At 50.2% G+C, this 24,802-nt stretch overlaps 13 protein-coding genes across 13 annotated transcripts; 5 read left to right on the top strand and 8 right to left on the bottom strand.

Moving 5' to 3' along the window:
* Nucleotides 1–731: 731 nt before the first annotated feature.
* On the bottom strand, nt 732–2,032 carry P152DRAFT_466723 (uncharacterized protein; the record flags this gene model as incomplete). Its single annotated transcript, XM_033680709.1, has 2 exons — nt 732–1,861; nt 1,942–2,032. 2 exons carry the CDS (start codon nt 2,030–2,032, stop codon nt 732–734), a joined length of 1,221 nt encoding a protein of 406 aa, XP_033534037.1.
* Nucleotides 2,033–2,349: 317 nt separating this feature from the next.
* Nucleotides 2,350–2,770, top strand: P152DRAFT_474095 (LSM-domain-containing protein; the record flags this gene model as incomplete). The annotated part of the gene is made up of 4 exons (XM_033681297.1): nt 2,350–2,379; nt 2,433–2,504; nt 2,566–2,673; nt 2,726–2,770. 4 exons carry the CDS (start codon nt 2,350–2,352, stop codon nt 2,768–2,770), a joined length of 255 nt encoding a protein of 84 aa, XP_033534036.1.
* Nucleotides 2,771–3,500: 730 nt separating this feature from the next.
* P152DRAFT_474094 (uncharacterized protein) lies at nt 3,501–4,106 on the bottom strand (the record flags this gene model as incomplete). Its single annotated transcript, XM_033681296.1, has 2 exons — nt 3,501–4,019; nt 4,071–4,106. The coding sequence occupies 2 exons, from the start codon at nt 4,104–4,106 to the stop codon at nt 3,501–3,503; spliced, it is 555 nt and encodes a 184-aa protein (XP_033534035.1).
* A 535-nt stretch (nt 4,107–4,641) lies between these two features.
* Nucleotides 4,642–5,163, top strand: P152DRAFT_397808 (uncharacterized protein; the record flags this gene model as incomplete). The annotated part of the gene is made up of 2 exons (XM_033676427.1): nt 4,642–5,019; nt 5,068–5,163. The coding sequence occupies 2 exons, from the start codon at nt 4,642–4,644 to the stop codon at nt 5,161–5,163; spliced, it is 474 nt and encodes a 157-aa protein (XP_033534034.1).
* A 591-nt stretch (nt 5,164–5,754) lies between these two features.
* P152DRAFT_34692 (uncharacterized protein) lies at nt 5,755–7,048 on the top strand. The gene is made up of 5 exons (XM_033675377.1): nt 5,755–5,980; nt 6,030–6,164; nt 6,213–6,341; nt 6,395–6,652; nt 6,708–7,048. Exons 1-5 carry the CDS (start codon nt 5,891–5,893, stop codon nt 6,972–6,974), a joined length of 879 nt encoding a protein of 292 aa, XP_033534033.1. The 5' UTR covers nt 5,755–5,890; the 3' UTR covers nt 6,975–7,048.
* On the bottom strand, nt 6,920–8,179 carry P152DRAFT_436660 (uncharacterized protein). The gene is made up of 3 exons (XM_033677566.1): nt 7,695–8,179; nt 7,600–7,641; nt 6,920–7,542 (listed from the first exon to the last, which is right to left on the bottom strand). Exons 1-3 carry the CDS (start codon nt 7,746–7,748, stop codon nt 7,066–7,068), a joined length of 573 nt encoding a protein of 190 aa, XP_033534032.1. The 5' UTR covers nt 7,749–8,179; the 3' UTR covers nt 6,920–7,065.
* An 836-nt stretch (nt 8,180–9,015) lies between these two features.
* On the top strand, nt 9,016–10,257 carry P152DRAFT_436657 (glycosyl hydrolase 53; the record flags this gene model as incomplete). The annotated part of the gene is made up of 3 exons (XM_033677565.1): nt 9,016–9,274; nt 9,326–9,733; nt 9,801–10,257. Exons 1-3 carry the CDS (start codon nt 9,069–9,071, stop codon nt 10,255–10,257), a joined length of 1,071 nt encoding a protein of 356 aa, XP_033534031.1. The 5' UTR covers nt 9,016–9,068.
* A 664-nt stretch (nt 10,258–10,921) lies between these two features.
* P152DRAFT_474090 (DUF124-domain-containing protein) lies at nt 10,922–12,243 on the bottom strand (the record flags this gene model as incomplete). The annotated part of the gene is made up of 4 exons (XM_033681295.1): nt 10,922–11,004; nt 11,055–12,077; nt 12,134–12,163; nt 12,222–12,243. The coding sequence occupies 4 exons, from the start codon at nt 12,241–12,243 to the stop codon at nt 10,922–10,924; spliced, it is 1,158 nt and encodes a 385-aa protein (XP_033534030.1).
* A 652-nt stretch (nt 12,244–12,895) lies between these two features.
* On the top strand, nt 12,896–13,915 carry P152DRAFT_436651 (ubiquitin C-terminal hydrolase L3). The gene is made up of 2 exons (XM_033677564.1): nt 12,896–13,019; nt 13,120–13,915. The coding sequence occupies exons 1-2, from the start codon at nt 12,962–12,964 to the stop codon at nt 13,809–13,811; spliced, it is 750 nt and encodes a 249-aa protein (XP_033534029.1). The 5' UTR covers nt 12,896–12,961; the 3' UTR covers nt 13,812–13,915.
* A 1-nt stretch (nt 13,916) lies between these two features.
* Nucleotides 13,917–15,249, bottom strand: P152DRAFT_34461 (eukaryotic translation initiation factor 2 beta subunit). Its single transcript, XM_033675360.1, has 2 exons — nt 14,243–15,249; nt 13,917–14,191 (listed from the first exon to the last, which is right to left on the bottom strand). Exons 1-2 carry the CDS (start codon nt 15,051–15,053, stop codon nt 14,022–14,024), a joined length of 981 nt encoding a protein of 326 aa, XP_033534028.1. The 5' UTR covers nt 15,054–15,249; the 3' UTR covers nt 13,917–14,021.
* A 1,035-nt stretch (nt 15,250–16,284) lies between these two features.
* Nucleotides 16,285–17,464, bottom strand: P152DRAFT_466711 (uncharacterized protein; the record flags this gene model as incomplete). Its single annotated transcript, XM_033680708.1, has 3 exons — nt 16,285–16,739; nt 16,805–17,232; nt 17,295–17,464. The coding sequence occupies 3 exons, from the start codon at nt 17,462–17,464 to the stop codon at nt 16,285–16,287; spliced, it is 1,053 nt and encodes a 350-aa protein (XP_033534027.1).
* A 2,845-nt stretch (nt 17,465–20,309) lies between these two features.
* Nucleotides 20,310–23,033, bottom strand: P152DRAFT_449644 (uncharacterized protein; the record flags this gene model as incomplete). The annotated part of the gene is made up of 4 exons (XM_033678121.1): nt 20,310–20,967; nt 21,017–22,194; nt 22,244–22,947; nt 23,003–23,033. The coding sequence occupies 4 exons, from the start codon at nt 23,031–23,033 to the stop codon at nt 20,310–20,312; spliced, it is 2,571 nt and encodes an 856-aa protein (XP_033534026.1).
* Nucleotides 23,034–23,593: 560 nt separating this feature from the next.
* Nucleotides 23,594–24,785, bottom strand: P152DRAFT_466708 (glycoside hydrolase; the record flags this gene model as incomplete). The annotated part of the gene is made up of 4 exons (XM_033680707.1): nt 23,594–24,261; nt 24,316–24,550; nt 24,599–24,623; nt 24,679–24,785. The coding sequence occupies 4 exons, from the start codon at nt 24,783–24,785 to the stop codon at nt 23,594–23,596; spliced, it is 1,035 nt and encodes a 344-aa protein (XP_033534025.1).
* Between the last annotated feature and the right edge of the window lie 17 nt (nt 24,786–24,802).

Raw genomic sequence — 24,802 nt, 5'->3', positions numbered from 1 at the left:
CTCATCCCTGTTGGCTAACGATTACGTCAATCGCCCATATATTAGTACCATCTTGCACGCTTCTGTTTGGTGGAGTACGGCAACGAAGAAGCCGAAACATGACAACCTATTCTAAGGAGCATCAGGGGATTGAGATCAGTAAAAGGGCCGTGTTTCATGTTGGCATACCCCCTCAGAGACCCTTGAATGGATTCGGCTGGATTCTTGGTACTGAATGGCATTGGAACAAATCATCTACCAAAGTCGGACATGATTGGAGTATCCTCCTAAAACCAACTTAACATCTACCACGGGCAGATGACTACCCTACAAACCACAGTATACATAGCATGTCGCTGTGGAATATCAATATCCAGTTCCCACTGGCTGTTCACTCCTTGCGAATACCGTAGCACAGGGACCCAACCGGCTATATATATGCACATCTCAAGTCCATCACGCCTTAAACACCTCTATGCCACTTCGACAATATGGTTTCATTCAGGAAATTCTTCCTGTCCAGCATGGCAGCTATTTGCTGTCTGTAGTGGAACCAAGTCCTTCATCCGGGATGCAAATGTTCGCAGGACTCGACGAGCTCCAGTGCCGGACCTTGACCTCGAAAAAGCAATCATTTTCCAACCCCATGAATCCATCAGTGGGCGCCTTCCCAAGGCAATCTAACCTGGAATGCTCTCTCATAGTCATAATCGGTAAGTTCTTCATCTGCATTTGACTAGCAGTCGTCTTCATCACCCATTCGTTCCACCCAAGTCTGTCCCATTGAGATCCTCATGAGGAGAATCCCTGGGCATCAATGGATCGTATTCCGAGCGGGCCGGCACCGCATTCCCCCCGTCTCTCGTGGCCGTGGCTTCCTCCGCCTCGAGCCTGAGCTTCTCATAAGCCTCGCCTGTTTCCTTGAGCTTCGTCTGTATCCAAGCCTCATTCTCCTCAATCTCTTTCCTCTCCTGCTGCAGGCCGTGTAACCGGATCATGCGTACGTTGTTGGCATCCTGTAAGTCTTGGATCGACGCTTGCATACGGACGTGGACCTCGTCGAGCCGAGGAATCGAAGTGATCCGTGGAGGAGTGGTTGGTCGCTTTGGATACCTAGAAGTCCCGTGTTTCGTTCCAAAGGCCCCTGCCCGGGATTGTGCATCTTCGTACGCTGCGTGACGTGCAGCTTCAAATTCGTCTTCCGACCCTTCATCCGAGTCACCTTCTGCGTCAGCGATCCTTGCTGCAATTTCGGCGCGCCGTTTCGATTCCTGTAGCCGTTCATCTTTAGATCCTAATGCTATCTTTCCGTCCTCGACGAACTCCTCAAACCCCTCTGCCATGTCCTCGTCGTCCGGTACGAGTCGAGTCTCAGCATACTTTGGTTTCGGTTGAAGGGAAATGAAACCATTGCCCTCAGAGCCAGACGCATCACTTGTATGCCCAGCGACTGCTTCCCTCGCTAATCGGGCCCGTCGCTCTTTCTTCTCTCGGATTTCTGCTTCCGTTGGGATTGCGGATGAACCGATGGGACGGGTATCGTACCCTTGACCAAACTTCGCGGCAATGTCAAGAGGCCTTGTGGACTCAATGATGGTGTCGCCGGTCTCGGATTTGAACTCCTTCGGTTTCGAAGGTGTGGACTTTTTCAGCTCTTGTAGGTAGTCCTTGCTGTAACTCGGGCTGGCGTCCCGCTCGGTAGTATCGGCAGAGCGTAGTTCTTCCAATCTTGACGTGCCAATTTTGCGCCGGCTTGGAATAGCGTTCACGGCGGCTTTGGTATCATCATCATCATCATCGGTGGACCTGCTCGGTGCAAAGGAGAGTCGTGAGGTGGCTTTGGGCTTCGGCTTGGGTGCGGACGGTCGGACAACAGCTGGTTCTAGCTCTTAAGTCAGTCGACTGCTGACTGCTGACTGATGGTCAGATACGCATAGCATACGGTATAAATCATCTACGTACCCGAATCATCTTGATGTCCTGGTTCGGAACGGCTTGGAGGGTCGCCCCCAATCTTGCGAGGCATTCGCCTCGATGAAAATGACTTCTTCATTTCATAAAGCGATGCGATTGCAAGCCACGGGTGGGGAGGTCTTCAATGATTGCAACTGTCAAAAGAAGTCCTATTGGATGGGGTCAACAACGGAACGTTTGGTTGACTATCACCAAAGCCATCAGGGTATCAGGATGGAATTTGGCATGAATCAACTGCTCACGTGATATGACTTCTCATCCACCTCCGCATCGAATTTCCACCATCTCAGGTTCCGTCTTAGGATTCAACCAGGTTTCCAGTTCAACTCATCAGCAATCAGCATCCGTATTCGCCCATACGAACGAATTCCTTTTCCCCAATTTACAACAAACGAGATGCCTCAAGCACAGCCCGAACTCAAAAAGGTAAGCGCCCCACGAATTTCAGCGCACCGAGCTTTGCTAATTCATCGGATCAGTATCTCGATAAGAGACTATTCGTCCAGTTGAACGGTAGTCGCAAGGTCCTCGGTGTACTTCGAGGTTATGATGTGCGTTCAGAGAGCAGCTCTAAACAGGACAGGAGTTGTGGCAGCACTGATTTGGCAATAGGTCTTCCTAAACATCGTTTTGGACGAGGCGGTGGAAGAGAAGGCTGGCGGGGAGAAAGTACGTCTGGGAATGGTGGTAATTCGGGGCAACTCGGTTGTCATGCTGGAGGTATGCATTCTATCTAAGACATCATCACGAACACGAACTAAATCAATCGCAGGCGTTGGAGAGAATCGGCGACGATCATCGCGGACCCAGACATTGATTGGACAAGTGGAGGATGGAAATGGAAAAGTTATCACAAAACTACAAGCGATTGAGGCAACGGGAAACGCATACCTCAGGCCGGGATATACGGCTTCGAACGCGTAGGGTGTTCGTCGAAACGAGGTGAGATAGAGCCAAGGGCTATTCATGCCGCCTAGTTGGACGGTAACGTTCGATTAGCAGGTACGGTTTCTGCACCTCAGCTGCAACAAGTGTATTTACAGTATGCAGCGTCGTCGCTCGCGAGGTTCATGAACCCCTAGTGTGGGCTTCAACCCGCTACTCAAGGACAGCGGAAATGCTTGAGATTCCATGTCGTCGTCGACATTCTGAGTATTTTCCAAGCTCCTTTGTGCTTCTTCATAGTCACCCTAGTGCTTGCTGCTGTGATTCCACGTTTCGGAATTTGACCTTAGGTTGCCTAAGCAACATTGGTTGTCAGTATCTGCCAACTAGCAATACAATGGAAGAGTTAGGAAGAACAAGACAGTTCAGAGAGAAGATTACAGTAAACATTGCGACAGAAGGCTCCGCTCGACCTTACGGCCAAGCAGTATCCTTCATTGCTTCATTCTAAGGATGACGATAAAATGAAATTTCATCATTGAAATGCTCCAGTCACGAATGGATATTACGTACCTTGCCCTTTTGAGATCAACGGAGTTGATAACGTTCAACGTCTCCAGGAAAGACTGCTATGGCTTGACACGGATGGACTCTCTTGCACCTCAATAGTCAAGATCCACAGCCTCCGCATTCAATTCATCCATCTCGCGAGCGATGCGTCGGAAAGTCCGGCCGTCAGGATCTCCACGATCTTCATATCCGGTCCGCTTGCGTGCTTTTCGTTGGGTTTGATTATGCTTCCTCTTCCTGCCCTGTCGACCCGAGCTTGATGATGCGGGACTATGCGGTACAGTCGCTTCTTTCCTCAAATGGGATGGTTTCTCAGGTCTTCCCGAAGTGGTATCGGTACCATCCGCCTTGGACTGTTCGAGCCGACCATCCTGTTCGTTCTCGGCAGCCTGCCTCCGTTGGCGTAGAAGCCCTTGTATTTCGCTGTGACGGAAGATGGCAACCTCATCATCCGTAACGGTCCGCTTCACGCCGTCCGGATAATGACCTAGCCAGTCATCGTCTTCGCCGAGTTCGTGAGCTTCCGGAACGCGCGATTCTAGAGCTTGGAGAGCTATTACGGGAATGGGAGCCTCAGGAAAGTGCGCTGAGTGGAAAGATTCCAGGTCAGCCTGTCACAATGTTAGTTGAATTCTTGAAATCTATGGGAGTCTTGAACTTACCGAGCTGATCGAAAATGGGATGTCCCACGATGCCATCCTGATACACCAATGTCAGACAGGAATGGTCGTGACTATTGATAAGGAATCCAATAACCGCGTATGCGCCTCATGGCGAGAGCCGTATTGAACCTCTCCAAACTCCTGGGAGAGAGCAAGTGAGCTTTCGTAGCACCAATAGTTAAAAAGAACCACACTACTGCATCAGCCTTCAATATCAATGAGAATCGGTGTCTATAGGTTCATCGTGAAATGTGATTTTATGCCTTAGGCAACATTTTACCCTTACTATCACGTGCCAGGAGACGTCATTCGGGGCCTCTCCAGCCTCTGGTGTTTGTGCATCTCCAATCTCCATATCGTTCTCAGCATTTCGTGAATACTTACTTACAGTACAGTGCCTTACTCACTTAGTATTGAACACAAAATGAAAGCATCACAGCTTCTCTCCCTCCTTATATTGTCCAGTGTATCGGAAGGCGTGGACCTGCCGTTGATCAAGCAAATCAATCGACTCTGGAACCTGCCGACTTTCCGGACATCCCCACAACAGGAATCAATGCAACCCAGAGTCATGTCAACTTCATCAAAAGTTATCCTATCCGACGTACTCGGGAAATCACAAGCCATCCATATTTTCAGTGGTTTCACTCGAGATATTGATCAAGTCTCCAAACGCTTGGATGACGCGGCCCAGAATGCTACAATTCTTGCGCCGGCGAACGATGCGATCATGAAGCTGCCATCCAAGCCGTGGGAAGATCCCAAAGACTATGCCGAATTTGGAGAGAGCGCCTACAATGGTGATTCCGGAGCGGACAAGGCTCAAGAGAACCTGAAAAGGTTTGTGGAAGCTCATATCGTTGTCGGGAGTCCTTGGAACGAAAGAGAGAAACGAGAAACACTTACAGGGAAGACCATTTGGTTTGAGAAGGTTGACGGGAAAACAATTGTAAGCCAGATCCATCAGTTGCGAAGAATATGGCCTGATTGTGAACAGATTCTGCCAAAAGGTATTGAGGTTACCAGCATTGCTAGTCGCGTTGCCAATGGCGAAGTGTGGATCCTGAATGGTGTCCTTGACTACACTAAATGAGAGGCATCTACAGCTTCATTCGCGGTCTTGAAGTATGAGTTCGGATCTACGAGTTGCAGACATTCACTCTTGGTCGAAGCAGTAATGCGTCCCATGTGCCTTCACGCGCCTTGTCGAATTTCGAACGCACTCGAGCCATTCACTGAAGCCACAGCCGCCAATTCCTACCTATATGGTTCCGCCCATGTGTGTTGCTATTGAGAGACGGTTGTCCCACGTCGTGAGAAACCACTTTCAAGGCGTATTAGTATGTCTCGTCAGATGGAATGAAGGGTCATCCTGCCCTATCTATTCTATCGACATTTCAACTTTGAAAAGGCATTGGGGGTGTGACTACTGTCCAGGAGAAGACTTTGATATAATATCATCACAGCCTTTGTCAATGCCAGAGCAGAGTCGCCGGGTTCTCTCCAGAATATTCTTGAATGTCCAGATGCGAATCCGAAGCGGATAAATACTGTTTCTGGGATCCGGCAGCTATTCCATACGCTCATGTATTTATAGTTTATACGAGTTGACATGCAGAAATATCTAGCGCATGATGATAGGAAGGGGTTAGATCTTTATCGGGCAACACAGCTGAAGCCCCACTAGCCCAGCGCCCTAATTGATAAGGTATTAGGCAAGTACAGGAATACGAAGTACTTACTGTAACTTAGTGCATCCCCATTCTGACTCGACTGAACTCTTTCTCCACGCTCTTCAACAGCAATGCAAAGTATCCCAAATGTCTAACAGTGAAGACTTTCTCATTTGTAATGCGTGTGGAACCCAATACGGGACCACCAGTGACTTAACAGCATGCAAGATATGTGATGTAATATTAATCATACGGATCTTGTTTTCGCAACTAACATCTCAGGAAGGATCCAAGACAATACGTTCCACCAAGCGGACAAAGTTGGACAACGTTGGGATCACTCAAAGCTGGAGACTTTGAAAATCAATTTGTCGCCGATGATGGAGATAGCAAGATCACATTTCTATCTACACGGCCGAAGGTAAGGCACCAGATGGTCGAGATGGACCTGGCCAACCGTGATATCTAGTTTGCGATCGGCCAAAGGGCAATTTTACTTCAGACCCCGAGCGGCAATGTGCTTTGGGACCTCATCACCTTGATTGACGAAGAGACGGTTGATTTCATACATTCGATCGGAGGACTGAAGGCGATTGTGGTAAGTTAAGGACTGCTTGGGTGGCATTTATATTTGATGTGCTAATCCCCCAGATATCACATCCACATTACTACTCCACACATCTCGAATGGGCCAAAAGGTTCAATTGTCCAGTCTACTTGGCTGAGGAGGATAAAGAATGGATTTGCCGAGATGAAGACCCTGACAACGTACGAAGGTTCATCACCAGAGAGACAGAGACTATACTTCCTGGAGTCACAGCAATCAAGGCCGGCGGGCATTTCCCAGGAAGCTTGCTACTGCATTGGGAAAATAAGTTGCTTATTGCGGACACGGTCATGGCTACTCCGGTTGGCACGACCAAACTCTGGTACGGGTCTGGACCTGGTACTGACCTTTCGATAGTCCGGCTTGTACTTCAAGGACCGACCGACCGGAACAAACAGCTACAGTTTCATGTGGTCATATCCGAACATGATTCCGCTTTCACCAGACGAGATCTGGCCGATATGGAAATCGATCAAGCCATTCGAATTCGATACTACGCATGGAGCGTTTCATGGGCTCACCATCAGAGACAAGGATGCAAAGAAGAGGATGTTGGACAGTATGCAAATCCAAGTCCGACGATCTGGTCATTCAAAACATGGGATTCTGGAGGAAGCTTTCTAGTTTCTACCACGTTCCAAGACAGCTCCGCGAGTGGTCTCAATATTTGTCCGCTACGCACCAGCTCTTATCTCTTCGTTATGTGTCCAGTCACCTACTGCGAAATAAAGTCATATACCATTCGGATCCTCTTGGCCTCACTGCCTTTGGTCACCACCACCCTGCGCGTATGGCGCCTCTCGATCTTTCCATCAATGTCGATGTCCGCAAAACCCCATGTTTGACGGCCAACCCAGCCATTACCTTGGCTTTCCACGTGGTTCTTGACCAGGCCAATCTCCTGCGTTCCCTTATCCCACCCATCCTTGAGGAAAGCCTCATCTTCGTCGTTGTCGTCGAGCTCGGAGAGCTGGACCCACGTGCTGGTGCCTTTGACAAAGCCGAAGATGTGGTCCTTATGGTCGTGCCATTCACCGTTGAGAGTGCGGAGCTCAGTGGTGCCCTTGATCCCCCCACTTGCAATCTGCTCGATGTCGATGTGCTCCGTGGCATCGTCGTCCTTGTAGTGCTTGACGTGGAGAGTGAGGCCGGCAAGACCGATAGCTTTGCGAGTCAACCAGCCGATGCCTTGCTAAATTATCGTATTAACACTAGTCCACTGGATTCTGGAAGTGGCCGGGTTGCGTACCAGGGCGAGCACGGGATCAATGTCATCACTGATAGTTTTGTTCTGTCATGGTGTTAGTAGGCGGTAACAAACATCGAGGGACATGGGGGGCATACCAGCGACCATTTTCCAGTAATATCCTTGATGTTGATAGATTCAGGGGCCGCCATTGTATTGGAAATTCGGAAACGGCACTTCTATATGTAAATGGGAGTTATATAATAAAGGTATGCAGAGGTACCGAGTCAATGTAGGACAGTAAGAGATACAGAGGGCGTGCGAATGGTTAAGTATATCAGCTTCGAAACAAGGTTGATGCGGACAGCGGGCATGACCAGGCCAGGCCAGACTCCAGACACCCACTGCATAAGGGCTACAAAGGAAGGGCCATAAAAAGGGAGGCCATGCGCACATGTTACCGCGGAACTAACGAACGATATCCCTCCGAAAGCGCTGGTAGTGGACGGCTCGACGGAGCTCTCCTCTTCCCGGGCAGTACTCCGTAAGTTGTACCAGACCATGGCAGATGGTCTCCACAAGCAGTGGACATCCATCACCTGGACAACATCTATGTCTGTACACAATCGTAACAATAGAACCGTACCAGGCAGCTGAGTCCTGATTCCTGGCTCCTCAATTCTCGCGCTGGTCATCAAGTCCTCCTCCGAGGCGACGAGCTCAACTGCTAAACGCAATATTACCCCGCCCTAGGCGACTGACATATGAGGCGCGGCAATGCACCGCTGAGAAGGGCTAGCGAGGGGGATCTGGGTGTAGGTATTCCGTATTCCGCACAGGGAGCATTTATTCGTTTGGTCGCAGATCGCATCTTGATCATGCGTTTGTTGACTCGTTCAGCATGTCGTTATTAATAGCCAAAGCCTAAACGAGATGTGCGCGCTTCATCATGCGTTTGATTGTTGATGTACGCAGGATAAAGCCATTTCTCTGAAACGTGGCGTCATGGCGAACGGCGGGGATACAGACAGGGGAATTCTGTACTCTATACCTAACTGAATTCGGCTACTTTTGTACGAAATGGGTAGTCCCTCAGGCTCGTCCTGTTCGCTTTTCCTATTATTCCGTCAGCTCGATACCCCTCTATCACATCGCGAAATGTCGTAAAACCCGATGCACTCAAAGGAATCCCCCTAAAGGCTTTTTCTTCATATTCTCAAATGTCTGGCTCCCTGGCAATTTATAAGTATTCGACCACCGAAGATTGCTGTCAGTCATCCCAATTGTTAGTCGATCAGGATTGTGGGTTGAAAGGTGGATGGTGAACACGCAATTACCATAGTAATTTGACGCACCATCAAACTTTCAATTTCGCGATTGAGTTCGACACGGGATTGGGTTTTGCGTACTATGGATGATATTAACAACATGGTTCGTCCAGCTATCCGTAAGGTTCGACATGTCACAACCAAATCAAACCTATTTTCTCTGGCTGTGTTTCTTCGCTGTTTCTTCGCTGTTTCTTCGTCGAAATGCGTGTCCTTTCCTTTATTGTCAGTCTTTCCATACTGCTAGGGACGCATTATGTTGCGGCTGCGTTGACCTGGAAGACATTCGACATCTCGTCGGTGCTTGTTGAAGAGTCAAAAGGTGTGACCTATTTGGATTTCGAAGGAAATCAACAACCATTGGAATCGATAGCAAAGAACGCTGGTGCCAATAGTATCAAGATCCGTGTGTCTGCAATCCCTCCCTAACGCCAATAGGAATGATATTCATATGATCGCAGATGGGTTAATCCTTCAGACGGGAATTACGGTCTCGATTATGGCATCAAGCTCGGCAAACGTGCAACAGCAGCAGGGCTCTCTGTGATCCTCAATTTGCACTATTCTGACACCTGGGCGGACCCAGGTCATCAAACGAAGCCTGCTGCATGGGCAAAGTTGAATACCGGAGACCTAGTAACGACGCTAAAGGGCTATACAAGAGATGTTGCGAATGCATTTCATGATGCGGGAGTCGACGTCACCCTCATATCGATTGGCAATGAGGTCCGCGCTGGTATGCTGTGGCCGACTGGCAAATATGACCAGATGAAAAATCTGGCTAAGTTGCTTACTTCGGCATCCGAGGGTGTCAAAGACAGCAAGTTTGGCTCGCGAGCAAAAGTGATGATCCACTTGGATGAGGGATAGTATGTCACCGTTTCTGATTCGCAAAGGTGGCTTGGTTTTGAGCGTCGGCCCAACTGACTGCGGCAGCTCCTGGTCAACGCAAGAATGGTTCTATGACGGCATCATCAAAGCCGGTTTCTCTATGTCGAACGTCGATGTGCAGGGGGTCTCTTATTATCCATTTTGGGACCCTACCGATTCTACCCTCGAGAACTTCAAATCCACTCTGAACAACATGGCGAATAAATATGGCAAAACCATTGTAGTCAGTGAAACGGATTGGCCGATCAAATGCTCGCAAGGCGCCAGCCGAATCCCCCCGAGTCTCCGATCGATCCCATTCTCCGCCGACGGACAGGTTCAGTGGATGAAGAAGGTCGCTCAGGTGCTGGAAGGTGTGCCCCGTGGTCTTGGAAAAGGCTTGATGTATTGGGAGCCTGGGTGGATTGATAACTGGAGTCTTGGGAGTCCCTGCGAGGACGGAGGGACTATGTTCGAAGTGACGTGGAGTGGATCAGCAGCCACGGCGAGACCTCGTTCGTAAGTCATCCTCTTTGCTAAAGCCTGCGGATACAACGCACAACTGACTCACCCAGGAGCTTCAATGTTTTTAAGTCACTTTAAGCAGCACTCGACTGTTTAGAATGGAGTCATGAGATGAACATAGTTGGATTTCAGTGCAGAGAATATGCTACAATCTTAGAAGAACTGCTCGACTACAAAAGTCAAGGACCCACAGCCAGTTGCCAAGCCATTAGCATCCCGAGGATCCCACTCCGGCTCCTTTCAAGGATATCAGAACTTTGCCGATTACATTTGACACATCGAGATGATGTCACGAGTAATTTCGCGACCTTGAGTTAGAGTCGACGTATTGGTATCGAACGGACACATCATGACGCTGGCAACCTTTTTAATTGAACGAATCGAGGTCCCAGATACGCTCATTCCGACTGCCAGACATACCGGACGAACCCGATGTGGCATTGAAATCAGACAGGTAGATCAAAGAACGGTTTGTTGGAAGGCAAGCGAGAAACTGAAAACTTTCGACAAAGTACCAGTAGCTAAGAGAGGTTCATTGGACAGACAGCGCCGCTGCTTGCTGACAAACATATAACGTCAGAGAAGGATAACGGGACATCCACATTCAATTTGAAAACATAAGCATTGCACGCACAAAGACATTATGAACTTCCGGTTCGAGGTTACTGGGCTCCCGCTGAATTGGCGGTAACATAAGCAGCGAACGCTTGAGGATTCCTTGTCTGGAAGAAGATCGATCCAGGGCCTGAGAAAGTTTAGTCGATGCTGCTTGCGTCCTCTTGTACCATGACATACCGGTGAACTTGCAAACCAAGCCTTCCGCTGACGCCATTCCAGAGATGAGGCCGCCGCTGGCAACACGCTCAAGTACATACTTGCAGTTCCAGGCTACCAGATGCCCGTTGTCGACGATATATTTTTCCCCGTTTTGTAGCTGTCGTTCCGTTAGCGCATCGTCTCGGTAGAGGTAGATATCACTGACGTCTTTCCTGACAATCGCTCCGAAGCTTGTAATCCACATTATGCCGTTTCCTGAGATCTTGAAGACGAAAAGACCCTCGCCTGAGAACATAGCCTTGGTGAACCCCTGACTCTTATACTCCTTGATAACACCCTGGGTGCAGGCAAGGAATGCATCTTTGCCGACGCTCCACTGCTCGTTGCCGTTCAAGCGAATATTAGTGATGTCGCCGAGCGCGGGACCACATAAGAGCAGTTCACCCGGACCGGTATACTGTGAGGATGTCATAGAGCCGCCCACGATCAGCTTCTTCATGCTAAAGCTCACATCGCCCTTGAGAGTCAGGGTTGGCGACATAGCAATCATGGCGCCTGGCTTTGCCGTCAAAGGACACCCCATGGCAAGCTGGAGTGTCAAGATGGAGTTCGTGTCCCGGTGACTGATTCGATAGCTCCCTCCATTGAAAGTTCCAACGTCATCCTGGTTTGTATGTGCACCGACAAAATGCTGAGCGGGTGGCGCCCCTCCTGGCATCGCCCCTGGTGCATTCATGTTCATGGGCGCCTGCTGCGACTGCGGTGGTTGAGCAACCGGAACAGGGGATGGAGTGTGGCCCGGATGCGTCGCTTGGGGAGGAGGTGCGCCATACTGCTGATGGGGTGGAGGGGAGGCATACCCTCCGGGCGCCTTTTCACCGTACTGTTGCTGTGGAGGTTGGTTCGGAGGAGGAGGATAGCCTGGAGGAGGATGTCCTCCAGAAGAAGGAGGAGGGGGAGGATAGTATTGCTGCTGTTGACCCGGAGGTGCTTGAGGAGGAGGCGAGAATTGCTGCTGAGGGGCCGGGTGGTGGGGAAGGTCTTTCACGAGAGTTAGTGGAACGGTTCATGCCCAACAAACGTGTCGAATTGCACACCTTGGGTATAACCACCCTTCTCCGGGGGCGCTGTGATGTTGTCAATCCTTAAATCCTCCTGACTTGGTTCAGGCGGGAATCAACTCACGAGGGTAATATTGTCCGGACATTCTGCCAATTCGGTTGGGAAGAGCACGGTATCACGGTGTCGAGCTTAAGGATATCCTGTCGAGGATGGACTCGAAAATATGGATGCACCGCGAATCCACGGCAGATGATCGTATCTTTAAGTCAACGGAGGAAACATAGAATGCAGGAGTCGGCTCGAGAGCGTAGCGCATGAGACGATAGAGAGGACCAGAGACCTCCAAACGGTATCGCTTCACGGCGGACATTTCTCCCCCAGCGGCTGGCGGGGTATCGCCTGTGCTACTCAAATGAATACAGTCTACAGACGCCACTCGCGCCAGGGACTCGCTGTTGATCCATACCTTGCTCATTATTGGATGGTGGGAGAGCCTAGAAGCGCCCACGGGATTGGCAATTGAGGCTATGCCAAAAATACATGGAGAGCTGTTGGAGTGGCCGATATGAATGAAGCATCTCCCAGGCAGCAATGGGAGGAGCTCAGGAGCAGTCTGTTTTGACACATGCAACAGCTAATAATACTTACTGATGTAGCGATATCTAAAACCGGGCGTGGTAGGTACCTGCAAGGTGCTTGTCCATCGACAATGTATTAATAATGTGAAGTTGTAAACCCATCTCGACCGATTATTGCGCAACAAAACCAGCATCACACCTTACCCACCAAGTTCACTTGATAGTGCTTACGCACTAGGAAGAAACTACTCGCAAGTACTGACCGGGCTTGCTGTTTTCCATGAAATGGCGGACCCAGACACCGTGATAGATGAATCGGGGAAGAAAGTGTTGATTGCTTTAGGTGAGTAATAGCCCAGTTCGCACCCACTTGGTCTCAACGGAGTGTCTCAACATGGCAGTGTCTCAACATAGAGAGTTCCTTACTAACCTCCATTCTCAAGAGAATAACCCTGAGGTCCTGAGTGGCCTTGCTGCTCGACTGGGTGTATCGGACCGTATCACTTTCCACGATGTCCTGTCCCTTGACCGGGATTTCCTAGCACATATCCCTCGACCGTGTCACGCCCTCATAATAATGGTGCCTGCGCCAGTCTACCATGCTGCCCGCGATGAGTTCGAGTCTACAATCCCCGAGTATACTGGGTCAGGCTCGTCTGAACCCGTAATGTGGTTTCGACAAACCATCGGAAATGCATGTGGCTTGCACAGTCTCCTCCATGCTCTCACGAACGGACCACTGCGATCGATGATCCTACCAGGATCTCTCCTTAGCAAACTGGTTGAGGATGCTGAGCCACTGAAGGCGGGGGAGCGTGCCCATCTATTGCACAACAGCGAGGCATTAGAACGGGCACATCAAGAGTCTGCAAGGCTGGGTGATACGGAAGCCCCGGTGGCAGTCGTGGAGTTCGGTCATCATTTCGTGACCTTCGTGAAAGGAAGTGATGGTGGGCTATGGGAAATGAACGGTGGTATGAATGGACCGGTAAAGAGGGGAGAATTGGTGAAGGGTCAGGATGCACTCAGCGAGAAGGCCCTGAATATAGGGGCAAGAGATTTCCTGGATGTCGGAAAAAAGATGGGGCGGATGGACTTCAGTCTCGTTGCAGTTTGTAGCGACTTGGATGATTGATGGGATTATATTCCTGTGTTGCCCTCATGGACGTGTCATACTACTAGACGAGCGCTCCAGTAAGGATAGAAGCTGAATATACATCATTGCTTCGGCCCTGTAGACTGTGTGGCCCGTGTAAACCTCCTATGCAACCCAGAGAATGAAAACTCCCAGTGACCATCAATTTGTACGAAGGCGAGTGTGAATGGCAAGTATTGATGCGCACACTTATGCTCGCTGGCGTCGGCGTTTCCCAACTTGGGCAGAGAAACCTGTCTTGATCGCAGTCACACTGCGCCTGCTGCCACATGAGTTGCAAGTGATGAAACTCAACCGATTCTCCCCCTTGACCAACTCCGTGTCTGGAGATCTGCAGGTCTTGCATGTCACGTATTCCACTAGTCAATGGTTAGCCTCATATCCGTTGTAACAGGTCAAACCACACTTACCGATATATCTTCGAAGGACGTTCTCGATCTGTTTTTGTTGGAATCGCCCCTTGATGACCAGTCGACGGCTTCCATCAACACTGCCATTGGTACCCAATTCAGCGAACAAGAATTGAATGACGTGTTCATCCGTTCTCTTCATTCGTTTACAAATCTCGGAAATGTTGGCAAAGATAGTCTTCTTGTTGCCTTCACGCAGACATTGCGGGGGAGGAATCTTGTAGCTCTTGTGACCGCTGGAGAAGAGATCGGGATGGTGTGACTGCAGCTGAGTGAAGAATCTCGATAATAGGAGGCTGTAGACAACTGGAGTCTTCGCATCGTGAGCCCAGATACCGGTGCCCTGTTCGAAATCGCCGGTCTGCTCCTCCGCTGGGGGTTTTGCGCTGACCTTCTCCTCGCCACCTTTGTCACCGGCATCGGCTTCAGCTAGCTTTGCCTCAAAGTCATCAGCGTCGACCGCCTTCTTCTTCTTCTTTTTCTTCTTGAGCGCGCTGGGGTCAAATTCGCCGTTATTCTCGGCCTTCTCGCCGTCCGCTTCAACGCCTTCCTTGGATTTGCTGGACTTCTTCTTCTTCTTCTTGGCCAGTCCTGCCATCATCGCAGTAACCTCGTCCACTTCCCCATCACCGGCAGCACCGTTTGGAACTGTCGGGTTGGAGCTCGGGCTGGGGTGGGAGTGGCTCTCGGCGGTGGTCTTCTCGGTATGTCCGTTCATTTCGGTGACTTGGCCGTCCGTATCGACAATGGTGGCACCTTCGCTGAATGCGACCGATTTCCGCTTCGGCCGTTCTGTAGTTGTGTCGGCCATGGTAATGTGTGTTGGAGGAGGTTGGAATGTGATGTTGGATTCCAGCCAAGTTTGAAATGTTCTCGAGAAGAGGCAAGCGATGAGAAACGTCACGAAAGCGAATGACTCAATCCATGTGACGGAACAACCTTCAACCGTTGAACCAATCAGCGTCCTGGGTGCGGTCTGCTTATAGCTTAGTCATTGCCAGTCACGTGCTTTGGATTCGCCATCCTTGTTTGCATCAACCTTGCATATTGGTCTTTCATATTTCTATATTTCAGTGGCAACAAGCCGGGTGACCTCGTGGGGATGTACCGGTGCTATGTAAGGACCATGCAGGTGATAATTGGAAAGTCCCAGCTAGCTCCCGTTGCTTCGGGTCTATACACATTGTAGCAAAAATCGACTCAGCACTCAGTGATACCAGTCCATGAATTGATTGTTCACCATTCTATCAAGGGGATAGAGGCAATTGTGAACTTTTGTACCATTACCAGGAATATCACCCTGGTCTAATTTCCTGCTGAAAGCCTTAACGTACCCAAAACTGGGACCTCAATCTCAAGCACGCCTCCGTCTTCCTCTCTAAAGGGATGCCTGGTGATTGAAGCTATCGAATGCGAATGCTCCAGTCAAATTTCCGACACTAGGTGCGTAGGGAGACCCGATGCTCAGGAACGGTAAAATGATTTAAGTGAATTGCAATTCCAGGTATCATAATATTCCTTTCCCCCCATTGGTCCTCCCACCCCGCCCTATAAAAACTAGCAGACAAAGCCTCGATACAAGACTAGGGGTATTGTACAGTGTCTCCGCCCAACATGCTGGCCTTCCAATGTACCCTAGAGATTTCTTCAGTTTCATGCGATTCACAAAGACCATCGGCGTAGTTGAGACATGAAGAGGTTCTAACTGGAAACCAAAACGTAGGGCAGGCCATGTGACCCCCTTAAACAGCTTTGGGGAAATTATCCATGCCATGGATATGAGCCAGACATTAGTCCAAGATAATCCTCGGTCCACGAAAGGTTCCTGCAGGCACTCGGTGCCAAACAGGGCATTGTCAGATTGAGAAAGTAGAGACGAATAAGAGATTGACGAAAAGAAGGCCAGGTCGGCTTGCAGTCACACATCTGCATTCTGCCAGGGGGTATCCGATTGTCAACGTCTGCGTGGAGATCTTTGCAACATCGTGGAATGCACATGATCTCGGCACTTGCCTAGCAGACACGCGAATCGAGCCAACCAATCAGCCCGAGCCACTTGTCAATGCGTTTAGGTCGATGCCCATCTTCGTTAGGGCTTCGCCCACATTGAGTTCGGTATGCATGGAATTTCCTTTCAAAGCCTCCTCGAAGTACGTGAGATGTTGGCCGTCTTTGTCTACAGCGCTTCTGCCAACGATGTCGACCGGAAGCATACCGTCCTGGTACGTGCTGGTAACCAAGGAGATAACTTCGGTTTGCTCCACAATAGAACGAAGGGGGAGGCGATTCTCGCCAGGAGCGATATGGAGATTGGCAAGGGTGGAGTTCCCGATGAGCTTGCCAGCCACAAAGATGTCCAAGGTGACATCGCCCATTGTGAAGTCGAGGGGTGAAGGGTTCGGGATGAAAACGGTGCCGACCATGTTGCTTCCATCAGGTTCAGCAGGGAGCTTGATTTCGAAGCTCTCAATCTTAAAACCGGCGAGTCCGTTGAGGCCTGTTGTTAGAGTTAGTGTGCCCAGATCTTTCAACAACAAGGGCGTAAAGGGATAAGATGCTAACCTTTGCTTTCTACGATTTTGTTGAAATCGACGGTTGTGACCGGCAATTTTCCGACGTGGATCTTTGGCCTCCCTTGAAGACCAATGTTAAACTTTTCACTCGCCAAGGCCAACTTGTTGTAGCGGGCAAACTGCTCCTGGTTCGCAATAGTGACACGCTGTTCGACGACCGCGGTCACGTCACTCTTGCTAATCATTTCCGGGATGGTGACGTAGACGAAGGGAATGATATCAGGGAGTGTGTCCTCCAGATAAAGCGCAGCCTCGAAGGCGTCGATTTTCGGATGATACTTGCTATCACTCAACACCCGAGACACCAGCTTCAATTGGACCGAATCAGGCGTAGGGTCAGTGACGACTTCGGATACCAACACGACCTCGGCCTTGTTGACTTCCTTTTGAGCGATTTTAGGAAAGGCGACGAAGATTCTGGTCACCGGGGAGTTAGAGCTTGCATGTCCTAGTTCCTCGGATTTCAAAATTGTACTTACATTAAGAGGACCACAAGCAATACGATAAGGAGGAAGATGATCAGATGCACCCACCACCGTCTCTTAAGATGGGCTTTCACCCTCTGCCCAGCGCTGGGCTTCGATCCGTAAGTATCATATCCACCGTTTTCCTGCTCGACCGTCTCGGGTTTCAGTTTATCGGCAGCCATGTTGAAGCCTCCCGCACAGCAGTAAGGCAAATGAAATTGACTCGACGAGACCAGTAGCAATGTAAGCCAAGGTCAAAGCTAAGGTCAAAGGTCCGGAGAGGAATGAGAGGCTCAGAAGGGAAATAAGTGACCAAGGAGGTCCAACGTCACTTCAACCTGGAACGCGGAATCGGGAGGGTGATATGAACAGAACGACCTTGTGGTGACAAAGGGATGGAAATGAGTATAAAAATGATCCGCAAAAGCACATGTTAAGCGTGGAGGAGGCGTCGCATGGGTAGACCCATGGAACTTTCTGCCTCGTGCAACGAAAAGAAGCATTATGAAGGAATATGGAGGCGCTCTGACCCCCCTCCCAAGGGTGCGCCACTGATGGACTAACCATATCTCTTCCACCGTTGAGTGACTATCATGCGCGATGGCCAATTCAGACGCATTAGCAGTGGGTGCCAATTAGGGCAAAAAATGGAACGATCGCTCCGGGACAACCACATGCGGGATGCATGTGGTCGAGATGCGAGAAGGTGGTTCAAAATGCCCACTATGGGAGAAAATGTGACAAAGGAACGACCCACTCCAACCCCCGACAACCCCATGTCTTGAACCTTGGATTTTTGATGAACCCATTCGTATCACGGTTAGCCCTTTGTTTTAGATGGGGAAACGATCTGTCGCAGTGGCAACACGGACACACGGCCAATTGGGAAACATTCAACCATTGCGGGACCTAGTGATTCAGGGCTTCTGGAGTTCTAGCTGGTGGGAAGTGTTCGGGCAGATCGTAATTGCGATTGTGTCATTGGGCAGGATGGTTGTATTGCATTGCAGTATCGCATGAGTGGTGGATATATGGGATGGGTCTTGAATCTTGATTGACGCGAGGAGGACTGTTATAGAGGAATGAGGAATGAGGATACACGGCACATATCCCGTATTGATGGCCAAATTGCCTGGAGTTGGGCCCCAAGGACCCCTGGCGCGCTTAATGAGTTTACCGGGAAATAGAGGACGAAGTAATACGGAACAAAGAAGGGAACCTGGGGATTGGGGGAAATTGGGGGAAATTGGGGGAAATTGGGGGAAATTGGGGAATACATGGAAGAATAGGAGGGAAAAGCCGGAGGAGCGCCGGAGGACAGACTAGAACAGCCAAGCGAAGGAGCCGTTCAACGCCGGTTCTAACAACGAAGGCTTAAACGATTGAACCAAGTCGCCACCTCCCCGCTTATGAGTGGTTACTTGTTAGTTTACATGTTCACGGTTACAGAATACGGAATGCTTGTTTGTAGTTCCTAGTTGCGAGTTGGCCCATCATAATTCATTAACACAGGACCTCCATCGTCTATACTTGATACGTCCCCACTCCCCAGTATGTACTCCGTGGCTTACCCCATACCCCGTAGCTTACCCCATAATACTATGAGTCCGTGATGTATATCATTTACCAATTGCTTTGCTGCTGGCTCTCTTCTGGGTTCCGATGATGCCCATCGCCAATCATGAGTTCATGGCCTATCAATTTGTCAATCGCTTTCCTAGCCCCAGCTTCCCAGCACCAACCCCTACACTCGCCTCGGTTGCAGCCATCCTTACGCCCATTGTTGCGGTCATGCACACGTGAAGACTTTCATGTGTCAGTAACTAGTAGCTGTCCTATCGGAAGGAGTCTAGATAAGCTCACCCTGTTTCGGCAATCGACAATAACACCTCGTCTACCAGAAACCGTTGGAGCCTCATGATCCGGCTAGACTTGGAACCCGGCTGGTATACTCCCAGGAGGAGAACAAATACGTTAACAATGTAAATCGAACATTATTTGACTATCCACCTTACTCAATCTCATACTGCCAATTAATAAAAATGTCACATGGAAGCGGTAGGGAGGCAAAGCGGCGATTCGGTGAAATTCCCTCATCGGTACCCCGGGTATCAGATTACAAACGGGCATCAAGCCATCAACCAACGTCACCCCACACGATATTGATTAGGCAATTCGCAATCGGTCAGGTGTTCGATCAAATGCGGAGTATAGGTATGGACTTGAATTCAATATGGTGCGTGCCGTTCATCCATGAGTGCACACTTGACAGGTACTTTGGCACTCCCCCATGGGGTATGAAAGGTCATTGTGGAGTCTGGACTCGGCAGAGACTCGTCTCATTGCCATCCATCCGTTGTATATATCCTAATTATTTGATATCCTCATCACAGTCACGACTCAAACACGCTGCTCACTCATGAACCAGTATCGCTGTGTACTACATATCAAGTTCGAGGCCTCTGATCATGGAATCGATTGTACGGAACATCGCTCTCCGGGGTCCCACGAGGTCGTTTCTACGAAGCGACATTATGCATTAGCCCTAAATAAATCATGCTCATTAGTCGCTCCGCGGATGTGCATATAATATATACTAACCATATGCCTCCGCAAAACGATCGGCATGATCCGAGTACCAATTTATGATTGACGATTGTAGGTACCTGATAGGTATTCCTCTTTGTGGTTGCCTTCCAGTAGGCACTAAGCACCCCATGCATTTGGCGTTGAAACATACCGGATATTCCATACTGTGACGACAGGTTTGAAACAACATGGATCCAAGCTTTTCACGGTGGTCCTGCAAGTTCGGAAGCCTTAATATGACCGCAAAATAATATAGGTACGCCGCCTATGCTTCCCCGTATTCTTAAACACTAGTCCTCTAACACCTGACGAAAACGGACCTTCACGAGGGAGCTATCTGGCTCATGACACCGACAGGGCTGTCGAAGAGAGCTGCAGACGGCAGACCGTAAGCCATCAAACCCACATATGGATTTTCGCAAAGCAAGGGAGTTGTCCTCATCGCCTCTCTATTCCATCCCCGTCGGTTGTTCTGCCAAACCGTCCAATCGCACCCAAATCTCGTTTGAAGAACTTCCCGATGTTCCTCAGATTCTCGTTCAGGTTTGTAGCCGTCTGACTTGCCGTGGGACTATCGAACGACGTAGCGGCGTGTTGCGGCGGCGGAGGCGGCGGAGGCGACGTCGTCCCAGACCCTTTGGATCCTCCGGGCATCGACCCAAGTGCAGGGCCTCCGAATCGGTCGACACCTTCTCGTGCCGCGCTGATAAGAGCCGACCCAAATACCGCGGGATCGAACCGACTGCCGCTGAGGTTTGGCGTACCTATCCCGCCCGAATCCTTGAGCGATGTGAGCGGGTTGCCGGACTGAGCGGGCGCCGCTGCCATTGGAAGGCCCGCCATGAATTGGGAAGAAGCCTGCAACGATTCGTTCTGTGGTCCCTGGCAATGGGCGTTGAAAAGGTCGAGCAGAGCCGTGTAGTCTTGACGGCGGATGCCCTTGAGGTCGAGAAGCCTTCGAAAGTTGGGTTCGGAACGATCGGCGATATGAAGCAGATACGCCTGGACAAGCGCTTCTGGGGGCGAGGGACGAACTTGAATGGTCTTAAGAAGTCCATCGAGTTTAGATAGCGATGAGTTCACACGCTTCATGAAGCTACAGCCCAGTTAGCCTCCATAGTCGAAACCGGGGTGAAGCATCTTACGCTGCAGGGGGCGGACCACCCGATGGACCCGCCAGTTCTGCGATTTCGCCAAATCCTGTCTTGAGAGCATAGGAATCGAGCAGCATTTGCTCCGCACCGGTCTCCGAGATAGGCCTGCATTGAACAATGTTCAGAACGAATGTGTTGACGGTTTGATCCACCACGTTGTCACAAAACGCTCGAGCATATTGCTGCTTTGGCAGATATTTGAGAATATCCCCAACGATCGTTTTCATTTTTCGCAGAAGCTCCGTCATGAATGTGCTCTGGTCTCCGACCGTTTCCAACTTTCCCCACGGTGTTTGCCGCATTTCTTTCCATATCGGCTCGCATTCGACCTCAACCTTGCGTATTAGGACACGGATAGCGGCACTGGCAACACCCATGAACGCATCAGCTTGACTCTGGAGATCCACTTCGGGTCGAAACTCCTCGTCAATCCTCGCTTTGATTTTCTCCTCGAGTTGATTGGAGGTGATATAGCAGTAATCCGCAGTGTTGAGGATCAGAATCGAGTCCTCGAGGGATGGACCTTGTGGACCCCAACGCTCGCTGAGGTAGTAGAACAGCACTTGCTGGGCATACGTATCAAGATACTTGGCAAACGTTCGTGATAGCTCGAGCAACCGTGACCCGGTAGATAGTTTCGCGCACTGAGTGAGTGCGAGGCGGTAGAAGTGGAAAAGTTCGGTGGATGATGGAATCACTTGTTGCGGGGAAAACTCCTCATCTGGATTCCTCGGAGCTTGTCGTCGATAATCTGCAACGAGGGTAGCGAGCTGCTGGTCTTGAGATTCAACCCATAGGCTCATGTATGGTTCGAAGGCTTCGGAGATGACCTGCCCAATCCCGTGGGAACGATCATCTGCGGAGGTAGCTGTATCTACGGACATCCGAGGGTTCGTTGCGAAGCGGCGCTCGAGTGTATGTTCAAAATTCAGCGTCTCTTGCATGCAGGAGAGCAGGAGGTTGACATCTATCGATTGACCTTCCGATCGGCGGGCTAATCGCTGTAAAATATCTTTGAAGTCGTCTCTGGTCCCTTCCGAGAACGCTTGTGCCAACGTCTCCCCAACCTTCCAATGGGCTGGGAATATAGCGGCATGCTCATGGTCGTATGTCTTAAGCATGCGATTAAACCAGGAATATCGGCGGGAAATGTTGTCCAAAGACCCGGCCTATCCAATTCAGTATTGCCCAACATCCGCGTGCCAGATCAGAACGTACCTCATCGTTGCCTCGGAAGATTTGCCGATATTCTCTCAATTGGGTATTGCAATACCAAGTCACCAGCCGCGACCTAGCATGTTCTCCAATCGCATCCATTACGAGACAAGCTTCTGCCAACAGCCCTTTCTTTTGTGCTACTTCTCCTTTCGCAAATATGACCTCGAAATCTTCGCAAATGTTCTCCAGCAGCTCTCTTTGCAAATCCGACACGTTCCGACTGAGCGTTGCGATCTGGTCGATAGATCTGTAGCCCTTAAAATGGGCCGCTAGTTGCAGAACTGCTTGAAGCAACTGCGCACATTCTCGGTACTGTCTTGTCTTGCTCAGGGTCTGAAGCTGCTCATAGGCCGTCGTGAGCATTTGCAGTCGCTTCAAGACGGTCATTGATAAGGTCAAGTTCCGCTTTGCGCCGTCCAACCGCTTGATGTCTGCGGTCATCTCCGCAATCGATTGCTCCGTCTGTGCTGCTTGTGAACGCACATTGTCGATCTTTGTGAAGAGGCCAGCCAATTCGGCTTTCGTATTCTGAATCCGAGAGATATTATCTCCATCCGAGGCGATCTGTGTGGATATGGATTGCTCGATCTGGCGATCCAGGCCATGCTGGAGTTGAAGAAGAGTGGAGGAGGTCTGTTCCAGGGAGGAGAGGGTGCTATGATGGGAGAAGATGGCATTCAAGTGGCCGACGGGATCGTAGTCCACTAATATCAGAATGTCAGATTTGTTCCGATTTATATCTCATAACTGCTCTCGTACCAGAATCCAGCAATGGGTCCACACTCGGCATTGGGAGCCTGGTGGCAGCGGAGGGTCGGACCGCCGACCTCAGCCCAGGTGTTTCAAAGGATTTGGTGGGATCATATAGGAAATGGATAGAAAAAGGACGTGAGGCAGAACGTAATAAAGTCTTGCAAGTAATTGCCAGTACAAAAAGAAGGCTGGTAGAATATCACATTCAAGCTACCACATTGTCAATGATCGATGATGTGAAGTTAATGGCAGGGGTAGGTCTGTTACCCAGTGAGCAATAAGAAATTTAACCAATTGTGGTTAGCGCAATTACTTGGTATTGTAATCCTCCAATAGAAGACTCGGTTGGGAGCAGTTCTGTATTATTTCCGTACTCTCAGGGAGTGGAGTGCTAACGGCAGACCTCATCATCAGTTTCCAATGGTACCATAAAGAACGACAACAATCTAGCCGATACGGATATGGACTAGGTATGGTGGACTAGGTGTGGTATCCAAGTGATGAGCACATCTCAAATATAGCCTAGATAGTCAGGACCTTTTGTCAATATTACCATCCTACTCCATTCCGATTGGCATCAAAACCAAAGCATGAAGCCTAAGAATGCATCGCCAGATATCCACCAAGGACCAAACTGCGTTTATCATCCCTCGAATCCGCCGTCCCTGTCCAATAAAACAACCCAGCCAAGCCATTTTGTTTGACAAACTGACCTTTCATCGCCACCGTCTGTGGATTGTCGTAACTGACGAAGCCTTCCTTCCCAACGCAATATGCGGAGCCAGTCTGGTTGTCCGTAGATTCTTGGCTGCCCTGTAGTGGTAAATCTCGATAGTCGTGCGTCCCTTCATTGCCCCCGCATCCCTTATAGCGGTCTCCCACCTTCTTAGCTCCAAGGAATGATCTACCATAGGTCGGAACACCAAAGAGGATCTTCGATACCGGTACTCCACGACTCCGCAAGTACTGGACGGCGGACTGCCCGGATATCTTGGCCGCATCATTGTGCGGTCGTGAAGGAGAACAGAGTTGAGCGTGGTGGCCAGTTCGATCCACCCATGGACCAGAGTAATCATAGGTCATAACATTGATCAGGTCAAGGTACTGCGCGGCTTGCGCGAGATCAATATGCTGCAGCGCCCATTGCCCAGCTGGTAATGCCGACGTGAGCATAAACTGCGGGGCAGGGAGGTATCGTCGCAACGCTGCGAGCAAATGCAGATAGTTGATCCCCTGCTGGTGGTCGGAAGGATGCTCCCAGTCGACTAAGACGGTCAGTATGGCCACAGCCGGCCGAAGTTAGGCAGGTTGTGATTTACTATCGATTCCATCCAGTCCATACTGATCAACCAATGCTCGAGCCGACCTCGCAAAGGTTTCCCTGGCTGTTGGATCTGCGGCAACGGCAGCAAACGGTTCGCTGCCTTTGCCTCCGCCGCCGATGGATAGGACCACTTTAAGGATGTTGTGGCGACGCTTCAGAGCGCCAAATGCACGCAATGCACCCTTCTCCCCATCCACTTCCATCTGGTCGTCGGCCCATTCATCGCTCAACTATCTCAAGGTGAGCTGAGACGTCAGGCGGATCTGGGACGTTCATACATAAATCGAGCCATCAGGTTTAACCCTGATATTACGGATGCGTCAGAACTGGGAAACCATGATAGAAGGCCACGACATACCAGGCAAATGCGTAGAAGGCATGCGAGATGACGGAGAAGTTTAGGTTCGACGGTGGCCTCTCGCTGTAGACGTGCCAATTAGGATAGTATACTGCATTGAAAAACATCGGTATGGTGGGGTAGC

This window comes from Eremomyces bilateralis, assembly GCF_010015585.1.
Source record: "Eremomyces bilateralis CBS 781.70 unplaced genomic scaffold P152scaffold_10, whole genome shotgun sequence".
Taxonomy (NCBI): Eukaryota; Fungi; Ascomycota; class Dothideomycetes; order Eremomycetales; family Eremomycetaceae; genus Eremomyces; species Eremomyces bilateralis.
Note: the sequence above shows the minus strand (reverse complement) of the source record. Positions and strands in the feature narration are given on the sequence as shown.

Bases quoted from the DNA above. Each gene is read 5' to 3' on its own strand.
- P152DRAFT_34692 (XM_033675377.1), top strand. From the start codon at position 5,891: ATGTCTAACAGTGAAGACTTTCTCATTTGTAATGCGTGTGGAACCCAA. The intron at 6,165-6,212 runs GTAAGGCACCAG...CGTGATATCTAG, and splicing joins TTCTATCTACACGGCCGAAG to TTTGCGATCGGCCAAAGGGC. The intron at 6,653-6,707 runs GTTGGCACGACC...ACCTTTCGATAG, and splicing joins ACACGGTCATGGCTACTCCG to TCCGGCTTGTACTTCAAGGA.
- P152DRAFT_436660 (XM_033677566.1), bottom strand. From the start codon at position 7,748: ATGGCGGCCCCTGAATCTATCAACATCAAGGATATTACTGGAAAATGG. The intron at 7,642-7,694 runs GTATGCCCCCCA...ACACCATGACAG, and splicing joins TTACTGGAAAATGGTCGCTG to AACAAAACTATCAGTGATGA. The intron at 7,543-7,599 runs GTACGCAACCCG...ACGATAATTTAG, and splicing joins TTGATCCCGTGCTCGCCCTG to CAAGGCATCGGCTGGTTGAC.
- P152DRAFT_436651 (XM_033677564.1), top strand. From the start codon at position 12,962: ATGGCGGACCCAGACACCGTGATAGATGAATCGGGGAAGAAAGTGTTG. The intron at 13,020-13,119 runs GTGAGTAATAGC...TCCATTCTCAAG, and splicing joins GAAAGTGTTGATTGCTTTAG to AGAATAACCCTGAGGTCCTG.
- P152DRAFT_34461 (XM_033675360.1), bottom strand. From the start codon at position 15,053: ATGGCCGACACAACTACAGAACGGCCGAAGCGGAAATCGGTCGCATTC. The intron at 14,192-14,242 runs GTAAGTGTGGTT...ACCATTGACTAG, and splicing joins CGTCCTTCGAAGATATATCG to TGGAATACGTGACATGCAAG.